At 26.7% G+C, this 26,929-nt stretch overlaps 1 protein-coding gene across 3 annotated transcripts in view; it reads right to left on the bottom strand.

Moving 5' to 3' along the window:
• Nucleotides 1-24,964, bottom strand: part of LOC132951855 (phosphatidylcholine:ceramide cholinephosphotransferase 2-like) — a 36,579-nt gene extending 11,615 nt beyond the window's left edge. The window contains exons 1-4 of one of the 3 annotated variants that reach the window (XM_061023862.1): nt 24,623-24,964; nt 23,435-23,562; nt 14,949-15,661; nt 2,063-2,210 (exon numbers count right to left, since the gene is read on the bottom strand). In XM_061023862.1, coding sequence (XP_060879845.1) covers nt 2,063-2,209 — 147 coding nt within the window. In that variant the 5' untranslated portion in view covers nt 2,210; nt 14,949-15,661; nt 23,435-23,562; nt 24,623-24,964. The remainder of the gene's footprint in view (nt 1-2,062; nt 2,211-14,948; nt 15,662-23,434; nt 23,563-24,622) is intronic. The other 2 variants (XM_061023861.1, XM_061023863.1) reach the window with 2 other exon arrangements.
• Nucleotides 24,965-26,929: the final 1,965 nt, after the last annotated feature.

The following is a 26,929-nucleotide window of genomic DNA, read 5'->3' as shown; positions in this document are numbered from 1 at the left end:
CGTTACCTGCTGTCGTTAGTGCAGCCTACATACCATGTATCAAACACATGTTAAAAGAAAAAAATATGAAATGTTTAATACACATTGTATAGACTTTAAAATTTTTAATTGAAAAATGTGTTTTATATTACAGTTTTATATATATACAATTATATACAATTGCACATCAGTATTAAAAATATAATATCCTTATAAAATACCATTATTGTTGTTTTTTTTTTAATTTAAAAACGTATGTTTTTACCATAGTAATATTATATTAGTATAAATTCATACAAAATAGTTTAGTAATGTTTTCACAATGTTCTTGTAAACCTAAAAACCAGGGAACTCATTGTGCTGTCGGGTAGGTGTCGGATGTACCTCGTCATTGAATAGGTCACTGTATTGAATATTATTATTTTGATAACATAATATAAATACAATTAAAGTTATTAATTTGAGAACATTAGGTTTTTTTTGTTTTTTTCGTTTAATTAAATTAATTGCTATCAAAAAAAAAAAACAAAAACGCTACGAGTTATTCCTTATGTATTGAGGAATTTTGGTAATTCTACTATAAATACAGAGGAAGAATAGTAAGTTGTCCGGCGCAAAACAGTTTTTGCTATGTTGTGCATTTGTAAGACGGAAACAACACATGCGGGTGCGTAACGTCCTCTTAAATAAAAATACAATGATAAATTTAAATCAGTGCATACTTATGGGAGAGATTGTACAAAAAAACGATTCTGAGAAAAGGAGACATTCGAATCAACATTTCTTTCTAAGGTCAGAGGATAGTTAACATTTTATACATTTTTAGCTACAAAACAATTTGTAAATATTTGCTAATTTGAACAATTTGTAATATACAAACATTTGGTAAAAATTTCGAATGTCTACGTTTTTGTTTTTGAAATACGTCAAAAACTAATTGTGCCTAAAAATTCCTGTTTTTTCTCAATTATTAAAATAACTGGATATTTTTAACCTCTGACTCCTCTCCCCCCTCAAGTACCAACCGGATCTACTTTGCAGACAAGAAATTAATGTTAAATATTGAAGAATTTATATCGACTATATTATAAGGTATCTAGATACAAAATAAACACCATCTCATTGTAAGATCAATACATTCATCAGACCTTAGAATCTAAAAATTAATATTTGACTCTTCATCATAAAAGGGTTTTTATTTCTATAAAAGGTGGGCAGGTTGAATTAACTTAGACAAAACAAATTAATATTTTGAAAATTTATACCTAAATCGGTTTGAATAGGATTAAATTGAAACATTAAAATGTAAAATGTTTAAAGTATTTACTATTTAGTCACATACTCATAATATATTATATGAAGGTACTCAGTATAATTTTTGTCTAGAATATAATATCGTCATAAATTGTGTTTTATCACCCTAGTTGTATTTTAAACAGGATTAATGTAACTTGTAGTTTTTTCTAAAATTTCTACGGATAATTAATTTAGTTTTTTTAATAAATTCATTGCCATAATTATAATTGGTAATAGTGACTAATAAGACAATTGTTAATTTTATAAAAAGAATATTACTGAACGAACATTTTAGCTTGTAGTCTCCGAGTTATTGTCATTGTTTTAGTAGTACCTATAACTAATTTAGTAATACCTAAGTAATAACGAATACTCCACTATAATTTCGTCTAATTACATCTGTATTTCTTATATTATGGGTATATGGCAGTCAGTATTTATCATATTATTATTTAGAAGTGTTTACCATTTTAATAATATCTACTTAGTACATTTCATTTCATTAGACATTATATTATATGGTCATAATTCATATAAAACTCATAAATGACGTATGACGTATAGAAACCACGGAATTGTACCTTTTCATTTTTTTATGTTAGTTATCAAGTTGAAGCCTTAATAAATAATTAAGTATGTAATTATTGTTATTTAATGTAGTAAATTGTTATAATATACCTAATAAATAATATGTGTTTAACACATACGATTCCTAATAAAATAATTAAAATATAATACCATGTATTTATTTGTTTTAAAATAAAATAATAGTAGCACAATAACTTACTAAATGGCCATTAGCTGGAGGCATGTCAATTTCAATATGAACAAATTCTTGTTTATGGCCTTCGTTAGATGTATAGGAAACCCCTTTAATTCCAATTCTATTTTGGATTCCATCAGTGCTAGGCTCTCCTTTCGATTCTAGTACCATCCTAAAACAATAATTTACAATAAAAATCAATAAATCACTGAATTTTAAATAAATATTAAAGAATAATAACGTAAATCAATAATTGATGTGCCTATATACCACGTTTCTGGTTTATTTTTTAGCGGGGACTACAACAACACGAATTCTATTACTATAATTAGTTATTATTACTTATTAATTATTGTATTTATTTGTATATATATTAATACGATAATTCTCGAATAGTAAAATAACCCTGAGCAATAAGTTACCTAATAACAGTGTTTTTTCGATCTTATAATTAATAACAATACAAATCTCCAACTATTAACAAAAATAATAATAATTTAACTTTTTAGAAATACTGAACACTCATAAGTCCAAATAATATTGGTTCTTTAAATGTACACATGTACACAGGGTTTTGATTTTTATAGAGTTCATAGGTATAAGGTGTAGACTTTTAAGTTTTAACCTATTTGCTTCAATAATTGTTACTATAGGTATTTTATTATAATATCATATAGGTAGGTAACATTATTTTCGTTGTTATAAAAAACAATATAATTAAATGAAAAATTATTGTAAATGTATATATATACCTTTAACTAATTAGAACAATTCAAGTTAAATTAAAAAATTGTTTTTAAAAATAATATCTATAATTTATTCATTATAATTATACGTATATCTATTATCTAATTAGAGTGGACAATAAATGAGGACATCGATGACGTCAATATGTTAAGCTGAATAAAATACAGTCAAAAACCCAATCGATCGTTCAAAGTGTGTAGTAAAGTAGGTATATTAATATATAGTAAATTCAAATACATATATAATAATTCAAATACAATTAATTAATATTTGATAATGGATATCAAGATAAGATGAATGGATTGAAAAGTATAACAATAATTACTGCTGAACACGAACGCTAACTACAAATCTTTCATTTACTACACAAAACATATTATATACCTACGCCCCATAAAATATTATTTAATAGGTCAGAGAGTCGATACATCGTTACTGTAACAACCCTTAACGACATTTAGAAACCTTTATATATAACATAACCTACCTAGTATAACATGAATGACAAACTAATCAATAATATGTCTATAATATTTTTTTTAATAATATGTCATGATAATATGACATAATAATATGAAGTAGGTATAAATACCTATATTATAACGATAATTATTAATAGAAGGTAGATACTAACGTTATATAAAGTAAAACATTACAATCAATGATAATGAAATCAATATAATGTTGTCGAAATTTAATTTAATAAAATTATAAATGTCATTCATTCAATTCGTAATATTTATTTTAAACATGCATTATATTAATATATCGACTATCACACATTTTTACCTCTAAGTCCCTTCGTTTTTAAAATGTGGAAAATTTAAAGTAAGTACCTGCCTAATGTAAAAGTCATATTTAAGTGATTATATGTATTAAAACAATGATACAATTCTCAAATTAAGAAAAAAATAATAAGTACAATGTTAGGCAATAAGAAAAATGCATAGGTGGTGTTAAGCATATGATATGTCAGAAAATGTTAGATGAATTAGAATAATATAACATAACATAGCATAATAATTTTGATGATATCGCAAATCACTCATTCACGCCTATTTCATTATTGAAATTCAATTTTAAAATGTAATATTTAAAAGAATCTTGTTATTAAAACATATTATTACTACTAAATTTGTTTATAATTGCAATATTTATATCATACCTCACAAATGATATTATGAAAATAAACAATAAATAAAATATTAATAAAGATTGATAATAATATATTACATAAAATATGCGATATACTCGTGAGTTAATATACATTTAATGTATTAATAGTCAGCGATAGTTAGACATAATGTATGGCCTATGATTGATCCATTACATTTAAGTAAATCATTAAATTAAGCAGTTTTTATGCAACTTGGCATAAGTGCTAATTTTATCCATCACAACTTTCATTACTTAGGTTATCATTTAACAACCAATATGATAATTGATACTATTAAAATATCATAATATGATAATATTTTTGTTTTATGGATATACCTAGAGGCATCATTTCCACTAATATATATTATTCTATTGACATCAAATTACTTCAATTATATACATGTATATATACATATGGTTAGGTAATGTCTGTATATAATCATATATACACGACAAACACAATTTACCAAATGCAGTGAAATGCTTAAACCATTTAAGTAATAGCACAAATTCGATATGATAAGGTAATATATAATATATATAAAATTAATGTTCATACAATCATAATTCGTTTTAGACTTATGATTTACGTTTAGAAACCAAAAAGTTATTTGTTATAGTGTACTTTCTTTAATACATATTAGAAAAATGTCAACTTTCATGATTTACGTCCTATATAAATAATGGATAATAACACTATTTTATATTTTATACTAATGTGCAAACAGCAGTTCACATAATACATAAAAATAAATATGCGTTTTATATAATACACCATTTTTTTATATATTCACCTTTTAGATTCTGTCATTACGATAAAAAAAAAAAATTAATTAACAATAAAATATATATATTAAATTTAAGCTCTATAAACCAATGAGAAATTAATTTTAATAATACAGATACACTTAAGAGACACACAAATTCGTAATTGATATAAAACATAATTTGTCTTTCGAAATAAAGAACACGAGCATTGCACAATTAAAAAAACTTTTGAGGTATGAGTATTTGTATTGCTCTCAAAATCTCATTACCTCCTAACCTGCATTTAATACTGGACGTTGATACAACAATATCACTCAGGTATATAACTATAGGAAATTATATAATGAAAAAAGTATGTATGTCAAAGGAAATAATATAATTCGTCATGGGAAATTCAAGCGAAACATTTAGTTTCTTTTTTTATACAATCCCGTAAAAATCATCACTCAATCATAAAATTTAGTTTAATTTTGACTGAATAGAAAACTCTTTCATGTACAATATAAATAAAGAGAGTCAGTATATAATTCGTTAATGTTGTATTTACTAGTAATTCAAGCAAATATTAAACTTACTCATTTTTATAACTAAAAAGCTTCATATTTAATTTAATTTAATCAAAAACACATTTTTTAATCTAAAAATTAAATTAGTTTAATAAATTTTAAAATGTGTCACAAATGACAAATACTTGATATAAACTGATTTAAACTGTAGAGATAAATACTTTTTTTTATTATTATTAATTAACCCGCGGCAACTAAGGCCATTGAGTGGTTTTTAACTGTGGGGGAGGGTACTGTAGGTTTAAAACCGTGTTTGTTAGTTTGGCAGATTTTTTAAAAAGCACCCGTAGGTATCTGCCATGCCCGGGTGGGGGATGGCGGCACTTCTCTCCGGACACCGTGACTTGCCCGAAGAAAAATATCGCCCGCAGCCGAGGCTTTGAACCGGCGTCGGTGCGCGTCGCAACTGAGTATAAACTAGTATTCACATATTAGTTGATCCCTATAATATAGTACGTAGTACGTACCTACCTAGTGTAGGTATATTAATAAATAGGTACCTACATATTATATTATTGTAATACTGAACATCACGCGGTAAACCTATGCCACGACGAATATTTTATGGTAACTATTAAATTAGTAAGTGTACCTAGATATGTAAATAATTTATTTAGTAAGTAGTTATATTTAGTAACTATTGTTTATTTACTTAGTCAAATAAAACTAATTATAAATAGGTACGAGTTTACGACCGTCAAATAGAAATAAACAATACAGCAAAATAATAATCTATGATTGTATTGTTGATATATATTATATTGATGGGTATGACTATTTAGCTTATTTGTTATTGATCTCTTAATCAAATGCAATGATATTACATAATAAAATTAATTTAGATAATAATTTTATCTTAAATCGAATGTATATAAGTTTAAATGCATACCGATTACCAAAGGGAGGATGTATCTATTGGATGTAGAAATTTTTTATCCTATAAAAACTTAGGTCAGCAAAAAATATAAAAGTTCCATGTAGCACTTTAAAATAGGGAAAATTTATTTAGGTGACAACTTTAAAGAGGACATTTATTTAAATTGTAATACCAATTCCTTAAGCACGTAAGGAAAATTTACCGACAACCTGTGAAAAATATTAAAGAAATCTATTTGAAAACACCGCAAAATATTAACTTTATAATTAAAGCTCGAATTTCTATGCAATTGCATATTTTTTGCCTTTTTACATTTTTGGATATTTATTAGTAATCTTTACGAATCATAATAATAGTTTGAATTGATGGCAAAATTGTATTTTTTGTATATTTCTATGAAATTCAAAATGTTTTGTAAATTGAAGCAAAATTTTAAAAAAAAAGGTATAAGGTAAATACTATTATGTCAAGTAGAAAAATCAAAAATACATTTTGTAGGCACTAAGGCGCTGGGGCTATACACGGCGATAATCGTTGTCGTTGAAAACTTATAGGTTTTAATCAATAGCCGCGATAGTCGTTACGGGGCGACGATTTTATTCAATATCAGCCAATCCATAAAACCGCGTGACGGTCAATTTCCATTGCTTTTAATGATAACGACTAACGGGTATTTTGTTTTATTGAATTTCGCGTCGATTTTTATTATCTTACGGTATTTTAATACAATATTATTGTAAATAAAATATTGCAAAATTGTAAATATCGTGAACCTATTGTATTATTATTAGTTATAAATTATTTTTTGTTTTCACCGGGTACGAAAAAGGTATTCCTTATATAAAATTTTAAAACTAAATTATTATTGTCTCGATGGAAACTTTGGCTACTGCTGAAATTAAGATACTAACAGGCGACGAACTTTAAAAGTATTAGAAGAACAAAAAGTTAAGCATCGCAAAAAGGGGTATCAATAGTACGGGAAAAACTCTATGAAAATTAATTTTTGTACTTCCATTAATATGGTTTATTCAGCGGTTTGAGAGTAAAAACCCCTATTCTCAATATGGTAGGAGAGAAATTAATCTGTACCTGTTTAGAAGCCAATTTTCGATATTTTAATTACTAAGCTTAATAACTCAAATTAAAAAATAATATCACAAGTTTTAAAGCTAAATATTGGACATTGGTAATAAAATATCGAAAATTAACTCATATACAAGCCTATATAGACTTCTTCTATTCAATTCGTATAATAAGTGTTCAATGTTCATACTATATAATGTCACTCAGTAAGCTATATTATTGGAAATATGAAACTAAGTTTCAGTGTTTCACTAAAATTCACAATTGTAATTACTAATTAGTGTTAAAATGCTGCGTTATTAACATGTACGTGCACATGCGGGGCAGCGCACCGCTATTTATTTTATACACAGTCACTCACACTAATGATTACTTACTACACACACACGACCCGCATGCAAACATATAGAAAATTGCTTATGACCTGTGGTGAAGTATGGATGCGAAACATGGGCACTCCATAAGGCACAACAGAACAACCCCTTAATATTTGAAAAGAAAATTATTAGATCTATCTTTGGACCTTGCATAGACATGAATACAGGAAAATGGAGGATCAGAAATATTACGGAGATAAAAGAGATACACCAAGAACCAAACATAGTGGAAGAAATAAAGAAGACAGCTCCTCTGGGCTGGTCTGCACGCATGGCAAAAAATCAACTTAAGTATTATATACTTTGTACAATATGGCACTCCAGCCATATATATTTTTCTGTATAATTTTAATTTATTTTATTGTTTTGTATTTTGTTTTTTTTTTGTAGACAATAGACTGACATTTTATAATTAAATACCTATGTGGCTTGGCGCGTTGGCTGCTACTAGTCGCGGAATGCGACTGAGAGTAAGTAACGCTCGCTGCTACTAGCTCCCGGATGGGTGACCACCCGGGTTCGTAGTAGTAAAAACCTTGCCAATAACCATAGTTCATAATTCCCTACAACGGCTAATGGCCTAAGTCGACGGGCTTAAGTTCAATAAAAAAAAAAAATTAAATACCTATAACATAAGAAATAAAATTGCATATTTTTCCAGGGTATATTTTTTATATAGTTTTGACATGAAAGATTTTTGCAAGATTTATAAAACATTTTTTTTTATATCGTATAAAACAAGTATATAATATTATGATTTATACTTATTGCCAATACAAATATACTATAGTACTCAGATCATAAAAAATCGAACGACGATCGGGTGTTGGACCCTTTTTTTTACTTCTCACAGCATATGCATGCTGTATTATTAAATATTTATAAGTTATGGTGAATAATACAATTTAAAGTACAGTTGTAAGCGAACATTTCTTTTAAAAATATTTATGGTATTCGGTGGGTTTTTTTATTCTTACCCAAAATAAGGAAAATAACAATGCGTCCTTTATTTCACTAAACCTTTAAAACTATAACAGGATACGGAGATCGAATAATGCAATTTGAAGTCTCAATTCCCAACACTATAAACTCTTTTCAATAAATCTACAAATAATTATTTGGTCGTTACCTTTTTACGTATAGTGCATTTCAATTACACTATTGACATTTCTATTTTCTAATGAATAATTAATATTAATAATTAATTCATTGTAATGTCGGTGTAACTATATTAAAATACAATATTAAATAGCTATAGGTATATGTATGATAATTTTGTTTTGAGAACTCTGCAATAAAGAAACACATATCGGTATATCACGTAGGTATACATCGTGGACGTCATGTTATTTTTGCACCGTAACTGCTGTTATGTTTTTACAAAAAGAAATACCAAATATTTTATTGTGTTTTTGACATCCGGTTTTGTTAAATGTTTATGTGTTTGTATAATATTTTTAATTATTAACTTGAGTCATTCTTGAGTTTTAAAAGCTTAGAAGTTAGATTGCATACTAGTACAACAAACATAATATCCGGAAAGTCGTTAATATTATTAATAGAATTTAACATTTGTACTATCGTCCATCATATCGAAAACAAATCAAATATAGCTAAAATATAACATTTATTGGGTATAAACTTTATAAAAAAAATAAAATATTCATGTAGATATTTCATCTATATATCTACATCTTACATTCTTACATTGTCGATACAAAAAATGTATAAGTAAAAGCGCAACACAAATCTTGATCTTGCCAAAGATAGCATAAATTAAAAATTCACAGAGAGTTTTATACTTTCATGCTTAATTAAATGTAACATAGGTATGCATAATTCGTTTGGATACTTTATTCAACTAAAATATAAATGTAGCGTTATCCTTTTCCCTTTTTATTGACATACTAGTTGCATATGCAACGTAAAAACACTGTTAATTATACTCACTCCTTTTACATAAAAATGTTTAGATCATAAAAAGTGATTATCAGCCACTAAAAAAACCCATAAGAAAATAGACAGTTTAATATAAGGAAGACCATTGGGGTTTTGGTGTACCACAAAAACAGGTGTATTATCATGTCAATTTGAAATTGATTATAATCAAATTGACTGGTCTAGAATTATGATAGCCCGTATAGGTTGTGTATCCTCAAACTTTTAATTTATAAAAAAAATGTGATTTAAAACTAAAATACTAAGTATTAAGTACATAATTATATAGTTTCTATATACGTATTACGTACCTAGTATATTAAGTACATTTAAATTAAAAGCAAAGATAATCAGGCGATCAAACACGTATAATATAATATTATTAGTATAAGTATAAACTAATATATTTTGTATTATATACGTACTGCTGAATTCCGATGAAATTGTGCACGAATGCTACAACATTTAGGACCATTTACCATTTTTTTTATTAAAAACACTTATAAAAATATAATGTTTTAAGACGAATCAGCAGATCTTATACTAACTTCTAACTTAGTTTTAGATTCTGAGCAGAGCGATAGTATTAATTTTAGAATGATGTGTTTTTTTATTTTTTCATTCTTTTTATTATTTGTGTCTGTGTAGGTACATGATAATAGAAGTCGAAATAATGCTTTGATCTTGTTCGATGGGAAAGTTAATCTAGTTGGTGCATTGGGGAGGTCCAAATTTAAAATTCTAGGTAGTTTTAAAAAGCAAAGAGAAAAACAAAAAAAAAATTTAGGAAAAACGGGAATTTTATACAAAATCATGTAGATACATGAAATATTGTTACATTCTAATTTCATAATATTTTTCTTTTTAAATCTATGATTTGAAAATGAAGTACAAAACTCCCATAAGTTTGTCTACGTTTACTTAAAATATATGTCTACCGGAAAGTCAAATTAAATTTTTGTGAGCGTTCGAAGTTCAAATTTTGACAATATTGAATTCACTCTATTTCTCATGGAGCGTTTTTCTTATTTTGTTTAAATTAAAAAAAAAAATAACCTATACTTGAAATTTACATAATGCGTTATGTAAATTTCATCAATTCCTATACTTGATAAAATTTTCAAAATATTTTGACAGTTTTCGAGCTCTTTACAGACATTTTCAATCTTCAATTTTCTTAGATTGTTAGAAAACAATAATTGTGAATAAAATGTAATTTTTTAGGTAAAAAGTGTAAACATTTAATACAAGCCTCCTAATATACTGGTATTATAGTATTTGAAAAATATTAAAAATACATTGGAACAATTTTTATTATAAGCAATTATAGATAAAAATTTATAAAATGTTAAACTTTTATAGCTAAGGATTGAAAATTTAAAACAAGGTTCCATGTAAGTATAGGTAAATAAATTACTTTATTCACAATAATATCATCAAATATACTAAGTACTAATATCATAGCTGACACGAACGTCTTCGCTCAGAATATTTTTCGTATACATTGATATTATATAATTGAATTCAAATTTAACACTATCCATTACAGTGAGCCACTTGTAACCTACTGTACAACAGTCGCAGAGCGACATTCACTTACTCACCTTTTTTTAGATTCTGAGCGAAGCGATGAATGTATTGATTCTACAATGATGTGTGTTTTTTTTTTATTTTTTTATTTTATTTTTTTATTTTTTTTTTTTATTTTTGTGTCTGTCATCACCTTTTAGGACAGTAAAAGTGCTTGGATTTTCTTCAATAGTAACTTTTCTGATAGGAAAGTGAATCTAGTTGGTACTTTGGGGGGGTCAAAAGTAAAAATTTCTCAGTAGTTTTCACAAGCGACGTGAAAAACAAAAGAAAAATTAAGGAAAAACGGGAATTCTTACGCAAAATCTGTTTTCGAGAAAATTGATTTTGGTTTTTGGTGTAATTAAAAAACGAATGACTGTAGATACTTGAAAATTTCACCGAATGTTTATATTAGCATTTTCTATACACCATAAAATGTTGAAAATATTTTGACTCTTTTTGAGCTGTTTACGGACATTGTCAGTTTTCAATTTTTTTAGTTTTTTTTCTATAAATATCAATAAATGTTTATTTGTTGGGTAAAAAAGCGTGAAAATTTAATATAAGGCTCCTGATATATCGTTCTATTAGCAGTTGAAAAATATTAAAAATACATAGGCACAATTTTTTTTTATAAGCATTTAAAGTTCAAATGTTGACAACATTTATCAAATTTATAGTTTATTAATTATTTTGTAGTTAAAAATGTATAAAATGTTTAACTTTTATGGCTAAGGATTGAAAATTTAAAACAAGGCTCCACGTAAATAGGTTATATATAAATTACTTTATTTACAATAATATCATCAAATATACTTGGTAATATCATGGGCTGACTGACCGTTTTCGCTCAGAATCGTTTTTCTTATACAATGATATTATATCATTGAATTCAAATTTAACACCATCCATTACAGTGACCCACTTGTAACCTACCGTACAGCAGAGCGACATCCACTTATCCACCTTTTTTTCTATTGATTATCAATGTATTATATCACAATTATAAAAAAAACCAGAGAAGATAGTACCTATAATATATTACAGTATATTGGCGATTAAAAGTGATAAACTGTAACGGGGACGCTGCAGTGTATCATGTATATGTTATATATCCAGTTTCCCGTAGGCACAGATCCACCCCCGTCGGCCTGAAAATTGATAAGCCAATAGGGTTTCGATTATATTTCATCATTAAATTATCTATATAACACCGACATTCGACATACCTTAAAACGGTGTGGAAATTATCGTGAAATAAACAGCTTAAAATTATCCTAAATATTTTGAATATTGCATTGATTAATTTATGTAATACTGGAACGTTTCAAATGCCTACGATTAATATTTTGAAATTATAAACAAATAACAAAAATTGTTTTATTTTTTTTAAAGATACAATTTTGTCAATGTACACTTCAAACGCTTGAAAAAAGTGACTAGGTAGGTATTTTTTATATTTTTTAATTTCTGTGAGAACAACTTATAAAAAACCTTTTATTAGATTTTCAAGATTTAGAACTTAGAAAAAAATTGTATACAACATAAGTCAAATAAAAAAAAATTTGATTACATAAAATATCTATACATTTCAAAAAGTGCCCAAAAATTTTGATAATTATATCATTTTCAAAATCAATTTTGTTAAAAACTAGGTAGTGTTGCGTAAATACTTCCCGTTATTCTTAATTTTTTTTTTTTTTTTCCCAATTATTAAGAAAAGTAGTAGTAATTTTTTTTATTTTTGACCTCACAATACTATATAAGTAACTAGATCCTATTTGTTACCGGATACTACCTTTTAAGTTGATGATTAAAACATTTCTACTGCTGAAAAAGATGATGAGGCATAAAAAAAGTATAAATTATTGTCAAACCAATATATTCAACGCTCAGAATCTAAAACCAAATATTGTAAATCTTGATACTTTAAGAATATGTCGAACATTTTTCTAAATTTTACAGCCAAAATTTTTGATAAAAACGCAAATTATTGAACTGTAAAAAATTGTGTATGATAGATAATTTCAAGAGTAATTGAGTATTATAATTTATGATAAACAAACAAATTAGTTTGATGCATAATAACCTAATATTAATAAAGATACCTATTTGAATACTTCAATAGAGGAAATAATTGTTTTGTTTGGTAGTTCACTATCCGTACACGTGCTATATCATAGGGTTCATGACGTATTCATGACAAATACTTTAATTTTAGACCCGAGAACAATGTGAAAGAGTCAAACCAATAAAAATCCACTAACCTAACTTTACCTTCTATATGTAAAATAGGTGCTTAAAAAAATTAATTGTTAGAAATTACTATAAATAATACGTGATTAGGTATATAACATTATTTTCAAATCATTGTAAAACTTGTGAAAGTTTTAAGTTGTAACGAATTTTGTTCATATTTCATACATTATGAAATATGATAATTATCTATATCTCCTATGGTATAAATCATAAATATAGGTACTCGTAAATGTACAATAAATATATCCTCAACGAATAATAGGTACATGCATGGACGCATGGTATAAGCTATGGTATAGGTATGAAAATATTTAATAGCAAGGATTGACAAGATAATATTATAATTACGAGTACCGCTTTTGTTAAAACTTATCGCAATTACATTTATTTTTGTAAGTACCTAATTAATTCTGTACTAAATAAATAACCGTATAAAATAAAAATTAGTTCCGTATTAATATATTATTATGATAAACTAATCACTCTGTAGTCTGTACACAAACAATCATATTATATTTGTAAGTCCCCCTCCAAGTTACAAGATAATAACACATATGATAAAAATAGAAATAGCTACAATTATTTAATACACACAATTTTGCAGGGGAAATGTGAAATAAAAAATATTAACTTGAAAGTTCCACAGTAGTATACAGTACCAAGTTGTTGTTTATTATTTAATGTTATCTTAATCAATTATTTTTAAATGTGTTATTATCCAGGACCAGGAGGCGTGATAAAAGCTGTCGATAAAATAACGTAATGTAAAACGTATTTTAAAATCAATTTATCACAAAATTGTATTATAAAATAGGTACAAATAAACATTTAAGTCTAAGCGTAAACTATAAAGTTAAAACATCTTTAAAAATATTAAATAATGAGTGTTGAGTATAAATAACGGATGGGCTACATTTTTGTATTGATGAATCATTTCCCGAAGACAACTATTTTTTTTTTATAGAAAACACATTAAGTTAAATGTAAAATAATGTATTTATATTTTGAAACTGCAATAAGTAGGTAAGTATTAAAGTATATGTCTAAGGCCAGTAGGTAATTGCAATATAATGCAAAAAATGATGCGAAACATTTAACCATTACGTTTACTTCCAGAACATCTATGGGATGTAAATAAGTGGGTATCTAATAATGCCAAGACTGAAAAATATCCCAAATGTATTATGATGCTAATAATTATTATCAACATATTTTAAACCTTGTAGTATGACTATAAATAGTAGTTGCAAATAAGGTCATTACGAGGTTATGTAAGTATAATTTAACTATCACTTTTACTAGTAAATTATAATCGGAGTTGATTTTCAGACACGATATTTTAGACAGCGAATAGATAAGTCATCGTCTTGACCCACCCAAATGTTGACCCTCACCATCCCATACTAAACAGGTGCATTATAGTATATAATATACAATATACATGTATTATGTAAACATGTATGTTACCTACATACATTATAGTAACTATACGAGTCGACAACAAAACATGTGAAGTACATAGGTTGCGGGACAAAAATCGTTAAAAACGGAACGAAGCGTACAAACAAACAGAGATGTGATTGTCATCGAAGAAAGTTCGAATGCGTCGCCGGTGGGATAGTGCTCACCATGTGAATGCGGAGGATACCATTAACAGGAAACCGTGGATCGATTGGCCTCGAGCATAATATTACATGTTATTATTATTGCACGATAACGAGATGCAATACACCAGTTGTACACCACAGACACAACCACCACCAGTGGCGATCACAGTCCGTACATATATTATAATATAATATGTAATACTTTTATAATATATTATATTATGTGTGTGCGACGGAAGCGGTATCACGCGCGCACAATTCGATAACAGTTGTAAAACGAGTTTACTGTTCATGAAAATTATTTTTAATGTATACAATATAATATTTTTTTACGACAACCGTGAAAAATGATTTGCGCGTCACGACGACGACGACGGCGGACCAATAGATCGGAACGGCGGTCACTTGAGACACCACAACGTAAACGCACGCCACGGAATTAGACGGTACACTGCCCGCCGCCCGGCGGCCGGCAGTCGCGAATCGCGATTATTGCCGACGCAGAGGCGCGCGCGAGTGGTGTCGTTAGGAGACGCGCGCGCACCGCCGACGACGGTCGGTCGGTAGGCGAGAGGTGGTAGTCCCGCTGCCGCCTCCGTTGTTTACAGTGCTGACGATGGTGTAGCGTCGGCGGCGCCGACTTGACAAGGACCGAAGGACACGCACCACTTAATGCCCATAACGTGAAAATTGTAAAAAAAAAAAAATAGATAGGTGTATTATATTGTATAATATGCATAATATATATATAGGAACTGAGCAAAGCCTAAAATTATGGCGCCAAATCACAATTCACAACACGAAAAAGTTTATGGTTTACGGGATTTAATTAGGGCACTGCGCCACTGCACGACACGGCATATTTTAGAACATGATAGCTGATATGTGTTCAGTCCCGTTAAATGTGTCATACTAATATACTATTCTCGATAAAATATTGTACTATTATGTTTTTTTTAAAATTTTTTTTGTATATTAACTTGAAAACGGTTGAAATCAATTTTGTTTTGTTTTTAGAATAAATTATTGGTTTTACAGTGTAATTTTTTTGTGCAAAATTATTGTCAAACATATTTTTTAGCACAAAATATAGAAAGAAAATAAATTACATGTTAATCCGACATAGCAAACTGTAAAATACTAAGATATGCATTCAGAATAGTATTTTTAGTGCGATAATAATTGATTTCAGGTGTAATATGTGTTCTTTATATGTACTATGCGGTATTTTATTTAGTTTATCTACTTTTTTTTATATACAACAGGTGTAGGAATGTAGAATTAGTACTATTGAGGAAATGTATTATAAGAATTAAAATAATAAAATGTATTTATAAAAAAACGAACATATAGTATATATAATACTATATAAAGGTAATAGGTACCTATAAATACTAATAGCGTAATTGCAGGATATTATTTCCATCACTAAAGAAAACGACATGTTAAGGTAATAAAGTTTGTCTCTGCATACAAAAACAACCGCATCAGATCATAAGATATGTATGATTTTATGTTACAAAATTTAAAGAAAAAAAATAGAGATAATCTCGTCAATTTTTTTTAATACATCAATTAAAATGTAACGGTCAATCCACAAATTATATTTATCTTAAGAAATACTTTTGTTGGTGATGGTTTTAAATTGCAGCAATCGTTAATAACACACCCAGCATATTATGCATGAAAACTTTACATTTTTTACTTGTTAAATGAAAATTATGTAAGTTGATACCTATATTTGTTTAAATTAAATCACTAACCTAATAAGAATCGCGTGCAAAAACACTTGTATCCCTGGCTTAGTTAACAGACTAATGAAATAGTTCATGAGCGTGTTGAAGAATCTTATTTAATTATTACCATTTAATATTTAATGCCTGCAAAAATAACTAAAATACTTAGGTATATACCTACTATAAAATTGTTATAAAAAAATATCAGTCAAAAACTTGCTATACTGATTGAATACTTTAGTGTACATGTATTTGTATCTGATGTTAAACTATTTCTGTTATAAATAATAAATAATAAAGAATAATGTTTTTTAACCTATGTATATAAGGTGCAAAATTGTTCTTTTATGTTTTTTTTTTTTGCAAAATGATGTGTAAAACTTGGAATTTGGAAAATAAATTCCCGGAAAAAATTACCTTTAATTTGTTTATTAATTTTTAATGTCATATTATATTAGATGTAATTTTTTCTTTCATAATTAATAAAATACCTAAATATAGTAAGTAGAATAATAAATTAGATGCAAATATGCAATTATAGGTACCTACCAACATATAACTTAGGTAAGTTATAGGTACTAGATTTTTAATAGTCTATTTGTATTTCTATTTCATATGATGGCCTACAAAATGTTAATAATATTATAATATAAAATAATTATTAATTACATAAATATTGTTATTAAATAATATGATATAATAGTACAAAATGAATAATTATATTAAACTTATTTAAAGCACGACAATACATTATGTTGAAAACGGTGTTACATAATTATTGATTAATAAATAATATCAATAATAATTCTGATAATTCATAGAACAATTGAAAATTTGGAATATTTAGAGCATAATTATTAAATGTTTCGTCTTTGTTGCTAAGGGGCTTTTTTTCCTAGATTCGTAAAAGTTTAATGCTGAGATACATATCATAAACAAATTGTACAAAATTACATAAATAAGCACTATTTTTTAACTTTTAAGTTGCATGGGTTCTATTGAGATTTGAATAATAAAATAGTAACAAAAACCAATAACATAATGACGATTTAATTTAAATTATTAATGTACCTATAGAATAAATGCATAAATTATAATCATGACAAAGCTTTCCTGTATACGTCAATACGTCATACCATTGATTATTAATACTAGTATTTATATCAACGGTCATACGTAATTTCTAAGATGAGTCATTCGTTGTATATTGTAAAAATAAATATTATGTTCAAACAGGCTCTACAAAGAATCTGTAAAAACTATAGCGGCAATTACGAAATTTTAATGTTATCAAATTTACAATCAGTAAAGAACTGACATACCTCTACAGCTCTATACCTCTTATGATTATTATGTCAAAAGTAAAAAATGTCCAATAAGTTTCAAAATCGTCAGAAAAAAACTAATTCAAAATTAATGCAAAACTGAGATTTTTACGCAAAACCGGATTTTGAAAAATCATTTCTTTTTTTTAGTGTAACTTTTCACTGAATGTTTATATTAGTATTTTCTATACACCATAACATTTTCAAAATATTGAGACTCTTTTTGAGCTATTTAAAGGCATAACAAAGTTTCTAGTTTTATTACTTAGTTTTTTTTTAATTATTGTCGATAAAATTTTTTTGTTCGATCAACAAACTTGAAAATTAAATACAATATTAGTGGTTACTGGTTATTGGAATTTGCATAAGTTGAAACCTCGTAAGTTGTTAGTGGAAATTAAAAAAAGTAGCGTATATCCACAATACTTTTTTATAAGCGCCTGAAGTTAACATTTTGACAAAATTCATCGAAATCACGAAAATTGGAAAATTATTTCGTTAGAAATTAATAAAAAATTTCTATTTATAAATAAGCTTTGAACATTTAATACATGATTCACCTTAAGTTTTCCAACATTTAACAAAAAAAAAGTTTACCGGAAACTCAAATTATTTTTTTATTATCGTTTGAAGTTAGACATTGGATATTTACCCGTAAATTAACAAATTCTCATACAACTATTTTTTTATTTTGCAGTTATTCAAAAACTTATAACCGTATAGGTACTTCAAAATAATTTGAAAATATTCGACATTTTAATAAATATTGTCAACATTTGAACTTTAAATACTTATAAAAAAAAACGTGCATATGAATATTTATCATTTCTAAACTACTATTATTACTAGTTATGAGGAACCTAGTACCAATTAAATTTTGAATCTTTTTATTCTTTTTACACAACGAATACAATTTATAGAATAAAAAACTAATAACATTTCAAATTTTAAGTATCTAAAAAAACTTAAAACTAGTCAAAATATTCTGAAAATGTACGAAAAATTATAAAATACACATTTGATGACAATTATTCAAGTATACCTACGGTTATTAGTTTTTGAAAAAGAATAAAAGAAAATCAAAGTATGAGAATTTGTTAATTTACGGGAGAATATTAAATGTCTAACTTCGAACGCTCGTAAAAAATTAATTTGACTTTCTGGTAAACATTTATTTTTGTCAAATGTAGGAAAACTTAAGGGGACAGCTGTCGGGAGAATCCAGACTCGGGATTTCTATAACCCCCCCCCCCACCCCCGGAAATTAAATCTTATACTTATATACACTGAATAGAGCAATATAGTTTTTTTTTTTTAAATTTAAATGATTATCGAGAAATATATGTTATACTTATTATTAAGTTCAAAACATAAATATCATCAAGCCTATCATCAAGATAACACAAAATTATTAATTCGATTTTATGTTTATATTAGATATATATCGTTCATTTTAGATATTAGTAAAATCAGAATTTTAATACGATGTTTAGTGTTTTTAAGTACTTAAAATACTTTAACAGTAATTCTCGTTAACATTACATTAGCATAATACATTGTTCGTCTGTGGTCACGTCGTGCCGTAGTGACACAGTCACGATGCACGCTAGTTTTTTAAATTTTAAAAATACCACAATCACAATTTTTAAAAAGCAGTGGATGCTGCTTTGCTGTATAGTAGGTTACGAGTGAGTCAATGTATAATAGATTGTATTATACTTGAATTCAATGATATAATATCATTGTATAAGAAAAACGATTCTGAGCAAAAACGGTCAGTAAGCCTATGATATTACTAAGTATATTTGATGATAAAGGTGAATAAAGTAATTTATATATTACCTATTTACGTGGAACCTTTTTTTAAATTTTCAATCCTTAGCTATAACATTTTATACATTTTTAACTACAAAATTGAAAATAGTTAATTAATTTTAAATTTGATAAATTTTGTCAAAATTAGAACTTTAAATGCTTATAAAAAAAAATTGTGCCTATGTATTTTTAATATTTTTCAACTGCTATTGTAACATTATATCAGGAGCCTTGCATTAAATTTTCACGCTTTTTTACCAAACAAATAAAATTTTATTGATATTTATAGAAAAAAAAACTAAAAAAAATAGAATTTTTGGACTAAAAGGATATTGCGCCCCCCCCCCCCCCCCGCCCTCTAGAAGACGAATCAAATCCGCTACTGAAGTTATATGAATGTATGATATACAAATGTGCATTAAAACTATAACAAAATGACCAAAGAATGAAAAAACCTCCAAATATGCAACAAAATGCAAAATAAAAGTTTCACTGTTGTATCTATTTCACAAATTATGTACTTGGAAAGCATTTCCTAAGATTACCCAAAAAAGATACACTTTGCATTGAAATCCGGGCCCTAATTATGTTACTAAGATAACAATCGACTTATCTACCCTATTTGTAGGTGGCAGCCTTTAAAAAACCTTAATATATAATCATCAATCATATTATAGAGCTTTTAGTTTTTCTTGTAGATAATACTAAAAAATAATAAGAAACGGTGACAATTTCAATACAATTAAATTAAAACAATTTTGATTAAGTAATCATAATTAACAATTGGATTTTCAAACAAATGCATAATTACAAGTTACAACCCCCGATAAACTTCTTTATTCCAGATCTTTGTTTAAGTATACAATACAACCTATAAATTTAAAATTTAAATAGCTTCTCAACTATTAAAATAATTAATTCACAACACATGTTTTTTTTTTTTATTTAACTAGGTAGTTATCGATAAATATAAAATTATTCTGTGCGACTAGAATAACCTGTAAAATATTAAAACAAATTAATTTCCTGAGGTTTAAAATTAATAATTTATTTTGGCAATACCCTTGACCTAATCAACCCTTGACAAGTATGTGTCATTATATATTTATATTCGTCACGAACATGTCCATTTATAGCATCTACTAAAATTTTTCAACTAACCTTTTAAATCTTCAAAAATATGACACAAAATACTCAATACCCTTACCTTTTGTTTCTATATTATGCATAAGAAAATACGAAACAATCATATTTATTTACATTTAACTTTAGCAGTTAACATTATGTGTCTACAGTTCAAATTTGAAAATTAATTTTACCGATTTATAAGATAAAATGGAAAAAATGAATACTAATTTAGTCCTTGGTTTATAAATTATGTCTAACATCTTAATTCTTAATGTACTGTGCAAGTGCCAAGTGTACATATACCTATCTACATTATGCATTTATTTTAGAACAAAAAAATAGTATATCTAACGACGAACGGCCTTACTTAACATAATATTGCATTATTAGTACATTATGGTTAATTAGTTAATATGTTTAATGATTACATCCCGTATTTTGTAGAATTATAATATTTTTAGAAAATGAGTGGACATTAATGAGTCATCAACGTACAAAGCAAGCTGACTTTTAAAAATATTTTTTTTTACTCCTACATTCAAAAACACTAATATTGCTCTTAAACACACCCGTGTACATAGTTAACATTATATTTTTTTACGAGATCATTCGAAATTAATAACAATTTTGACAATTGACCTATTTTAGGTTTTCCGCCTAAAAAAAATTTAATGACGCCCTTGTTAAAAAAAAAATAGGAACAACAATAAAAGGGCGTATTAGCTATTTTGTGTGGAAAATTCCACAATGTCAAGATATGAGAATCGATAATTTCGCATAAAGGCAAGTTTGCGTGCAGTGGTGCCACGCCCCAAAATCGACACTTCCCTTTTCCGGTGGAACCTGTAGAATCCTATCCAAGTATACATAATGTCAGCTTAAGTAATAAATAATAATTATAATTTAATATATATTATATGCACGATACATTCAACCCCAAATTATTAATACGCTTTTAGAATTTAGTTAATATTATTAACATTAAAGTAAAAGAAAAACAGATAGTTTGATAATGAGTGCTTGTTATACATTTATTTTCGCATTTTTCGAATAGGAACTTCGAAAGTTCGTACGCACATGTAAGCACCAAATGTTTGAATTAATGTTGGACTTGAAAAGCTCAACACTCAACCACTTGCTTCAACAAAACATTAAAAACTCCTAATTCCCTTAAATCCGTTTTTGAAAACAATGATTATGTCATGCATTACTATTTACTACATGCTACATAGCATCGGTATAAGCACCTGGGCTTCAAAAACAAAATCTGACCTAGATAAAATCTCAGCAGTTTAGTTGTAAGTAGTGATTAAGAGGTCTCTCCAATAACTCCTAAGCCCACCAGTAGTTTTTTGAATTAAATGATTATTTTACAGCACATTAATAGATAATATTTGTATGATAACCGGAACAAAAATATTTATAGGACCATTGTATAGGAGTATGATTGTGAAATTTGTTTTCCCTATTTAAATCTAACTTTTATAATGAAAAATTGAGCAGCCACAAAACAAAATCAACTATATAAACATACCTATGATTTCAATCAATGATCCATAGAAGAATCTCTTTATACATCCAACCTCAGCATACATACCAGATCTAAAAATAAATTGCTGCTAAAGAAATATAACTTTTACATAACAAATTGTCCAGCCACAACAATTATTCTTATTCTGTTATATGTACTTATATTATAGTCTCTGCAGAGAAGTGGAAATCTTGTCAATGCTTAATACATATTTGATTTAAAATGTTAATGTAAAATTAAAAAAACAATGATGCAAATCTCAATTAAATAGCTTATAAATTTGGTAGCAGTAAAGAATTAGTAGGATTAAATATTACAAAAAAAATAATAATGATTTTATTATGTTTACATTAAGTAGAAAGGACGACAACAATAATAACACTCCAGTAGTGCCCAGTAGTAAATGTCCCCTCAAAAAAATTAAGCCCTGGATCCGCCACTTTGTTTAACAGAGTGTAGTTTTGCACCTATTGTAAATGCCTTCCTTGGCCTTCCAAAAAAAAAAAAAGCGCTGATATGTTATTTCAATCTGATATTGAGTCAGTATTTAGTATTTTGAATTTTGTATTTTCTTTTACTTTTCAAATACATTTTTTCTGTGGTCCAACAATTTACCATCTATATATATTCTATTAAATTTTAGCGAATCATTGTGTTTATAATTTTTTTTATTAACCGGTTATTTATAACCTGGCATCAAATTTCATTCCTAGTTATTATTATTTTAAATCTTAACGCCTACCTAATGTATAATACATTAAGTAGTATATAGTTCTATAACCTATAGCTATAAAATTGGTATTGATTTAAAAATGTCCTACAAACATTTTGGAACCAATAACTGAAAAACTGAATGTTTGTGACGCGCATGGATTAAAACCACATAATTAATTAAAATAAACTTACCCGTACGGTATCCAAATAAAGTGCTTCTATATTGATCTTGGTGTAAAGTATACACACTATTGGAAATTGATAAAATCATATTAAACAATAATATAATTTCAAAAACACAATAGATAACATTCAAGTTTCTGAAAACAATAAAATAATTTAATTAATAAGTTTAAAATATTATATTTAATTTAGTAAAAATTAATAAGAAAAAGACCAAGTAACTTAGTAAAATAATTTATTAGTTAATGATTTTTATGGTAAAATAAATAAATAATTTGGATACCTATATAAATCTTTTTACCCTTCAGATTTACTTTTTCCTTCATGATTCCATTTTCCGATTTAAACAATTTATTCAACTTTTTATACCACATTTCTTGTTTTCTACTAATGAAGATTGTAATTTTAAAACTAAGTTTTAGTTATCGCTATAGTTTTATTTCAGTTACCTATTAAATATTATTTATTTATATTATTATATTTACAACTTTACTATAAAGATTTTTTTTTGATGCTGTCTACTTTTTATATAAATTAAATTTACCTAACCAATATTTTAATCATTAAATTATAATATTATTTGAAAAACATATTCTATGCACAACAATTTTGTCGAAATTATACAATTTACATTTGTTTCAGAAACATTATCACTTAAATATAACTTTGTATTTTTAAAATATGTTAATATGTAGGTAATGCCAATAAATAGTTTATTTAAAAGAGTTAATAATATATTAATATCTATCGTCAAAATGCATAATTTTTCATTATAGACATATTACAATATTATGTATAGTGTATACAATGTATTGAGAATATTTACTGATTCATCATTTATGCTTTTTATTGTGTAACAAATATGTTTTAAGTAAACAGTACTCATTTAAAAGTGTAATTATAAATTATAATTTATTGTATATATTATCCAACTAATTTTATTTTCTTGAAATATTAAAATCAATTATATTTTATGTAGGTGCCTCTATATTTAAATAGTTGTATAAAGTACCCATTCGTTATTTGTTTACTAACACAGATTATCAAAGAGTCACTCATACATTTCACTATCTATAGACTATAGTCATTCTGAGTTATGACTCATTTATCATTTGTTATTAAAACCGATGAAATCATAGGACAACATAGGTAGACATAAATAATTAATTATATTATTTTAACTAAGATCTAACTTACAGATTAAACATTGACCTCCATCACTTTGAATTTCTTTAGGACGTTAAATGCCACAATAATTGGTTAGAGTTTGGTCATTACTAATTTTTCACAAAGATAAATAGGTATAAGTAATATTACAGAGGGTGAAAATGAGCTAAAAACTATTTGCATTTATTATGTAAAAAATAAAAATTGCATTTCCATTACAACATTGCCTAATAAAAACGATAATGATTTAATAAAACTGTCACAAACTGTAAATACTAAATAATTATTGTTGTTATTGTTATTGTTAATTATTGTTAGGTAGTATTGTAGGTCTGTGTATCACTATAATTTAATTTGAGTATTTGACCGATATCAGTCTTTTCCGGGGTTTTTACTTTTTTTTTTATTAAATGACGTACAGTTGATAAGGAAAACGGCCCAAAATAATATTATGGTATATATTGGTATCATCCACGGGTTTATTATCATTCTGTGGCGGTATCATGGAAAGTGGGAACTGAACATGAAGCATTAAATATGAATTCAGATTTCAGAATTGCTGTTATTGTTGTTGTTAAGATTTAATATAATATCTTAGTCCGTGTTGTTGTACACTATAATGAATTGTACCCTATAATGAACCACGATTAAAGGTAAATCTGTGTTATTCAATCCTGCTATGAACTGAAGTGCGATAAGGGCCGGTCCCGTTAAAACAGAGTGAACCATAACAAAATAAATTATATTAATATTATATTATTAATTGCGCATTTGCGCCAAATGTCAAATTGACGATGACAGTATGATAATAGGCACACGTATAACATGCATACGTATTTATTAAAGTGTTTGACAAACTTTAATTATTAGTATTGATTACCGATTCACCGGACGAAGTGTCCATTGCGTAGGTGGTAAGTACAAGATAAACCATATACGTCACAGAGTAAAATTAGGACCTACGTCCTACACGCATGTCGCAACACGGTCTAATACATTTTTAATACATGGATAATCAGGCTAGTATATAGATTTTAAGGGAGATTATAGTGAGTAATGCCCCCTCCCCCCCACAGGTGGAATTACAAGGTGGTTATTTTTTGTGTAAAATAAAAAAATACAGATAGCGTAATTTCAAATTAGAACGAATGCAATTTATTTGCCAAGAGATTATTGTGAATTTTTTCCAAAACGAGTGTTTTGTATGCTTAATATGATGATAAGTATAATACTTTCAAAAAAGTACGTCATATTTTCTTTGGAAGTTATGGACAAAAATCTTAAAACTTAAAAATTGTGTTTTGAAGTTTAAAATACCATAAGTGCCTGTATGGAACTTTAATATTTATCAACTGCTATTATAATAATTAATAACTTATAATAACGAGTCTTAAATTAAATTGACGTTTGAATTTAAGTTTTACGATATTGGATTTTCATTGGTAAATTCACGACTTCATCTGTCAATTTTTGATATTTTGTTGTAATTCAAAACAGAATAATCCTAGACACTTGACATTTCCACAAGGCACCAAATGTTAAAATTACCATTTTCCTTATATGGTAATATTTTCAAACAATTTTGAGTCTTTTTGAGTGATCTATAGCCATAAGATTTTTTTTAATCTTGTAAATTATTTTTCAGTTGGAAATTCATAAAAGTTTTTCTTTTTATAGCTAAAATTAAAAATGGCTATAGAAGATTTTACATAGGTAAGTTTTTCTACCTATAACAAAAAAAATGTTACTCAAACAGACCATTAATTTTTTAAGAGCTTTTGAACTTATAATTTTTACGATATTTGATAATCAGCGGTAAATTTATTTGATCGATTTTTAATATTTTATTGTACTTCCAAAAGGAATAATCACTGGCTCATGAAATGTTCACCAAATATTTTTATTATAATTTTCCATACATGATAAAATGTTCAAACTATTTTGACTACTTTTGAGCTATTTAGTATTTATAGCCATGATAATTTTCCTAATTTTGTAAATTATTTTTCAGTTAGAATCAGCTGGATCAGTTATAATCAGTTATAATTCCCAGTAGTTTTCAAATCCCCGGGAAAAACAATTAAGGAAATCGAGAATTTGTAGGCAAAATCGGTTTTTGACAAAATCGTTTTGGTTTTTCGTGTACCTCTAAAACAAATGACCTCTGTACATGACACTGAATATTATTATATTAGCATTTTCTATACAACATACAATTTTCAAAATATTTTTATTTGTTTCGAGCATTCGAGCTGTTTACGGACATTTTTCGTTTCCAATTTTTCCAGTTTTTTACTAAAGATATCAATAAAATTTTATTCATTTGGTGAAAAAGTT

Source organism: Metopolophium dirhodum, chromosome 9 (genome assembly GCF_019925205.1).
Source record: "Metopolophium dirhodum isolate CAU chromosome 9, ASM1992520v1, whole genome shotgun sequence".
Classification (NCBI taxonomy): domain Eukaryota; kingdom Metazoa; phylum Arthropoda; class Insecta; order Hemiptera; family Aphididae; genus Metopolophium; species Metopolophium dirhodum.
Note: the sequence above shows the minus strand (reverse complement) of the source record. Positions and strands in the feature narration are given on the sequence as shown.